Here is a 6000-nt window from a genome sequence, read left to right on the forward strand (position 1 = left end):
ATCTTAGACTCATAGGTTTGCCAGTGACAGAATTATGGATTGTAATGCTGGAAAGAATCTCAAAAGATGACCTAGTAAGCTCTCTACAGGTGAGGTATTATTATCCCCATTTTATAGATAAGCAACAATATCACACAACAGGAGAATAGTACCTAAGCCTTCTAATTAGCAGTAGAGAACGAGGTGCTTTGGGAGATAAAAGGCTATTAACCTCAAGAGGATCTATAATTCTGTGAGTACTATATACACAATTCTAGACATCATACTTTAAGGGAACCATTATCTAACTAGAGCGGGAGTTATTAACTTTTTTTGTGAGTCATGGACTTCTCTGGCAGCTTGGTGAAACTTACAGACTCCTCAAATTAATGAAATTTTAAAAATCATCATTGAAGGAAATGTTATATTCCAGTTAAAGGTTAATTTTTTAAAAAGATATTTTTCTTCTATCCAAGTTCACAGATATCCCTGAAATCTACCCATATATCCTTTGGGAATCTGCATAGCCAAGTTAAGAACCCCTGAACCAGAGAGTATCTAGAAGAGGGTGACTAGGGGCAGATGGAGCAGCTATGTGGCATAACAGATAAAGCAAAGGGCCTGGAGTCAGGAAGACATCTTCTCCAGTTCAAAGCTGTCCTTGGACACTTGCTGTGTGACCCTAGGCAAGTCACTTAATCCTGTTTGCTTCAGTTTCCTCAACTGTAAAATGAGCTGGAGAAGGAAATGGCAAACCACTCCAGGATCTCTGCCCAAAAAACCACCAATGGGGTCATGAAGAATCAGACATAATTGAACAACAAGATAGAAGGGGTTTGGAAATCATGTCATATGAGGAACAATTGAGATACATGGAGATTTTTATCCTGGAGAATAAGACTAAGTAGGGACATGATGGATATAAAATACTTGAAGAGCTTTTTGTGAGGGAGGAGAATAGTTTTATTCTGGGTTTCCTTCAGAGGGCAGAGCTACCTATTGTATTGGAGAAAGTATTAGATTTAAATCAGAAGATCTGGATTCAAACTACCTCTGATTTCAGACAAGTCATTTCATCTCTTGAGGCCTCAGGTTCCCTCTCTGTAAAATGGAAGAGTTGGATTAAATTATATAGAAGATATTTTCCTATTCTAAAATCCTACTATCCTTTGTCAAAGGGGAGTCACAAAACAGTGGTGCAAACTTGGCCTATTTCACATCTTTCTCACCCTCTAGCCCGAGTCATACAATTTAAGTATACTTCCAATACCTTCAACTACTTAAGGCACCACATTCCTTCTAAGTCATTGATAGCCTTTCTAAAACTGAAATTATCCCACAAAAGGAGACATGAAATCCCTGGAATTTCTGTCTAGACAATATTAGACTCTCTGGCTAAAGGTGAGGGAAAAAAGAACCTACAAATGTGCATTCTGATAAAAGTCACCAGAGAGTCTAAAATGGCACGTAAACATAGAACTATTTGCACAATTGGGTAAAAGAGGCTGAGGAGCTCTTTGCTGAGGATATGGCAAAAGTGATAGGAGAAAAGGAAGCTAAGCCATACAATCCAGTCGGAGATTCCAGAACCCCCCTCAAAACACAGTCCAGAGGGCACTACAGTTTTGTAAACACTAGTCAATCCCAGTCTTCTCCCTACAAAAGCCACAGGGTGGATGGAGACTTAAAAGATCATTTCCTCTTATTCACTTCTTGGAAATCTAGTGACAGCTCATAGTTAACATTTCTTTGAGGCTAACAAGAATGAGTGTTCCCTTGCTGCTATTGTTGGTGGAGGGAGGCAGTTTTCTTGGAGACAAGATTAGTTGGAGCCAGCTAGCAGGAGTCCACAGATGTCAAAAGCTGCTGCATCTTTGCAAAGTGTATCTGTGGTGGAGGGGAGGGAGGGGAGTGGGGAGGGGAAGGGTGCCAAGACACTACTCTTTTTAAAGAACGGGTAGGGGGAAGGACGGGTTCTAAGGTGGGATGGGATGAGATGGAAAAGCCCCTGGAACCCTAAACCCTGGGCGAATGTCCCGTTGGAACTTTCGGAGTGGACCTCCTTGTGAATGACACAGGCCAGCCTCTCCGATGGCTTTTCCATCATTGGCAGCTTAAACAGTTCTTCTTTATGCTAAGAAAGAACAGATTTGAGAAAGAGGGGAAGTAGTAGTTTGGGGGAGGGGGGGCGAAGACTTTCTTAGCCTGCTGTTTTATCCACGACACAAAAGGTTTCCAGACCAACCACATTCTTTATCCACCCTCTCAACCACTGCCGTACTCAGTTTGAAAACACTTAATGGATATCTTAACCTCGGGTTGTTGGGTTGTTAGTTTTTGTGGGGTTTTTTAAGTAAATGAATAAATAAACGAAATCACTCCCATGAGGATGAAAGAGAATTTCAGGCTACTCTGAAAACTAATTTATTTTCAGCCGGAAGGAAATTATCAAAGGCAATGGAGAAAGCCCCTCCAACAAGGCTTGGAGTAAGGGGGTGGAGGAGAAAGCACTCCAAAGACGGAAACGGGACTCCCCGGTACCCTCGCTGGCAGATGGAGAGCGGTTCCGGGGGCATTTTCCCCCGAGGGGACCCTCCAGTCCCAGGGCTACCCAGTTACAGGAAGCCGGTCCAGGGAAGGTAGCCAAAAGGGGCGGGCAATAAGCCAAGAAAGCTCCCTGGGCCCGCTTCGTCCCGGGACCCCAGCTGGGGCGTGGGGGGGGGGGGGAGGCGCGGGAGTAACGAAGGCCAGAAGGGAGTCTAGGCCCCCAGCTCGCTGGGGCTAGTGGGATCCCCCTGAAGGCATCTCCCGCTCGAGGACAGAGGCGGGGGTCCCGAGGCCACAGCCGCCCCCTCTCGGCTGGAAAAAAGCCGGTCCCCTTAGCTCGTCTCCGCAGGCAAGAGCCGCTGACGCCAGGACTCACCCCGAGAAGACACACTTTCAGCTCCCGTATCGCCATCATCTGCTTGGGGCTGGAGCAGGGCAGGGGGCTTGCATCCTCCGGGAGGAGTCCCCCGGGTGTCCCGCGCAGCCAACGCCGCCGCCGCCGCCGCTGCCGGCTCCTCTCTACTGTTCGGGCTCTCTCTCTTTCTCTCTCTCTCTCTTTCTCTGTGTGTCTCTGTCTTTCTCTCTTAGCCAACCAGGGAGCGGAAACCAGCTGCTGCTATTTCTGGGCAGCCCCAGCCCCAGCCCCAGCGCCGCCGCCACCACTACCACAGCCACCACAGCAGCAGCCGCGGATGATCACATGTCTACACTGCTCATCTTCTCTCCCAGGCTTCGGGTCTACAACTCCTCGGACCCTAAACTCCAACTAACTCACTAGCCCAGAAACTACCCGGAACTCAGCGCGTCTTGCAGGAACGCCCTCTGGGGTTCACTTGGCACCCGAAGCAGAGACATCTCCGCCGGTATACGTGATACCCTAAACTCAAATCAACGCCGCAGTCCAAACCCCCAGCTCCCTCGTCCCCCGCTCCCCCAAACTTTGACAACCCAATTCAACCCCAGTAAAATGTCACTCTGGATTCTCAACGCAGTCCGAGCCAGTAGAGTGTCAGGTTGGCCCATGGGTGTGATTTATCTGTATTAGAGTATCTCTGAAATGAGCGTGGTGGGGGTCAGGGAACTGTCTATTTTCTGAAGGCTCGACCTCCTCATTCCAGCACCCCCTCCTACCTCACTTCCTTCTCCCCCACCCTGCATCCCTGCAGACCTCAGCAGCAAAACAGAAAACTGTGAGCTCGTTTCCCTGGACACTACTGAAGGGGACTTTAAAAGCTTCTTTGGAATCCAAGGAAATACTTCTCCAACGTGGGAGTCCAAAAAATTAACAAGTGGCATCTTGGAGGGTTCAGAAACGGGGAGGATATTCCTGTTTCACAAAGAAAATCCTGCAGTCCACAGTAGCCTAACAAGTAATTTGGGACTCCACAGCAGTATTTTCAGAAAGAGTATCTTTATCTTTTGTTAACTACAGTTTTTAAAAAATCCCCTTGAGGATAGAGCACTGGCCCTGGATTCAGGAGGACCTGGGTTCAAATCCAGACTCAGACACTTAACACTTACTAGCTGTGTGACCCTGGGCAAGTCACTTAACCCCAATTGCCTCACCAAAAAAAAAATCCCCTTGAAATACTGCTTCCTCTTCTAACTACACGTTGTCTGGGTAGCCTCACTATTAACAATATCTATCTAAGAGGGGAGAAGTCAGGCAGGAGTAAACGAGCATGGAAGTTACCTTGTCACTTGGACATCATGCAGTTGCTACCACCAGCACTATTATTGTTATGTACCTGGTTACCTCATTTGAATGGCCCTGGGTACCCCAGAAGTTCTCTGGGGTACATCAAAGAACCTTCTTGAGAAACTAAACCAAAGAACAAACACACCTAAAGAGATAAGTGGCACTGGATCAGGACTGAGCTAGCTCCAGGACCACCACCCTTCATTCCAGTCTCCCCCAACCCTGGGGAGATGAGATTAGGTGTGGCTGCTGTCTTTGTGGCAGGAGGAGGAGAGAGATGGTTTGAGAGATCCAAAGCCACCCCTCACCCAATTTCCCCAGCCACCACCAGTGGGGGATGATCCTCTCCCAATAAGGGAACTTTCCACAGTCAGATGATCACCCCCATCAGTCCTCTATAAAAGTATCTGCCTGTCTCCTGCTTGAGGAGATAGGTATCTCAGAGACACACCTCTATGCTATATGCCTTCTCCTCATGAGAAGTCCAAGGATTTCTCTTTTGCTTTCCTTTCCCTAGCACTCTAAATAAACTATTACTTTATTCTAATTGGATTTGTGTGCAAGAGGGTGTAATTCTTTAAAGAGGACCCCTACCTCTAACCCTACTCCAAACCCCCACCTATTTCCCCACAACATAATTGGCACCCGATGTGAGGCAAATAGAAGAGTACTGACATCCACTCCAAGTGTGGTTGGAGCTTGGCTGTGGAGGGCACAGAAAATTGGTTCTGAGATCAGCCAGTGGGCAAAGAGGAGTCCCAGTCATAGAGTGGTATGACAGTGGTTGACCCATAGGGATGGAAGTAGGTGGGGAAGAAGGGGTGAAGCGAGAAACAGGTAGGGAATGAGGCTGAAGAGCAGGAGGGGATGGGGTCACAGAGGAGGAAGGTGTGCCAGAAAGGTAAGCTAATCACTTGGACTTGCTGTGATTTTCTATCAGCAGGAGGCAGTCATCTAAGAAATCATTGAATTCCTGTGAGGAAGGAGGCCTTTTAGGGTTATCCATAGCCTCCTTAGATTCGGTTGGTTTAGCTGTGCATATTTTGTTCTGTTCCTTTCCTTTTGACTTCTGGCTTAAAACCATAAAAGCCAGTATGTATGGAATCTCTGTCCATTTCCCTTCACACCTGCAAAACTTGTCCAATTGCAAAATGGTATTATAGTTGAAAGATTCATGTAAAGGACAATTTTCTTGGGATTCCAATTGATATTTTGGCCAAACACTGTTACAATAATAGATCATGAATTTCTTTTTCAAATTTGTAAGTTCTAATTTAGTCCAATCTCTTAGGATGCACCCCAGAGGTGAACCTTTTGGAACACTCCCTTTCTGCCCCATGGGTGTACCCAGATATCATCTTGTCTAAGGAGAATGGTCTGAACATGGTTCAGACATTAGGTTCAGTTTTCTCAAGGGAGGGAGACGCCGGCTGCCCATCTCATGGAAAAGTCGACTGTTGGCAAGGGATAGACACACAAACACAAAAGTTCTTACCCAGAAACATGGAGTCTGAGGTTCTGAGCATGGTTTGGATGTCTGGCCGAGCTTTTGGCGAGGGAGGGAGACCCAGGCTGCCTGTAGCTGTTGAGTGCAAAAGCTGACTGCCTCTACCTCTCCATGACTCAAACAGGTGGGAGAGGGAAAAAAGAAACCCAAAAGGGAAGTTCCTACCTCCCAGTTTTGTGTGCCATGAGGACTTTCCACATGTATGTGTGACCCTGGGACAAGCAGTCCAAACCAAATAATTCTTAACTCACAATTAAGTCATATTGTC

At 46.9% G+C, this 6000-nt stretch overlaps 1 protein-coding gene across 1 annotated transcript in view; it reads right to left on the bottom strand.

The window, feature by feature from the left end:
* RAB31 (RAB31, member RAS oncogene family) overlaps nucleotides 1–3324 on the bottom strand; it is a 200631-nt gene extending 197307 nt beyond the window's left edge. Inside the window, exon 1 of the mRNA XM_043963819.1 lies at nucleotides 2903–3324. Within this exon, the coding sequence (XP_043819754.1) occupies nucleotides 2903–2941 (39 nt within the window). The 5' untranslated portion in view covers nucleotides 2942–3324. The remainder of the gene's footprint in view (nucleotides 1–2902) is intronic.
* Nucleotides 3325–6000: the final 2676 nt, after the last annotated feature.

The sequence above is a fragment of the Dromiciops gliroides genome, chromosome 1 (genome assembly GCF_019393635.1).
Source record: "Dromiciops gliroides isolate mDroGli1 chromosome 1, mDroGli1.pri, whole genome shotgun sequence".
Taxonomy (NCBI): domain Eukaryota; kingdom Metazoa; phylum Chordata; class Mammalia; order Microbiotheria; family Microbiotheriidae; genus Dromiciops; species Dromiciops gliroides.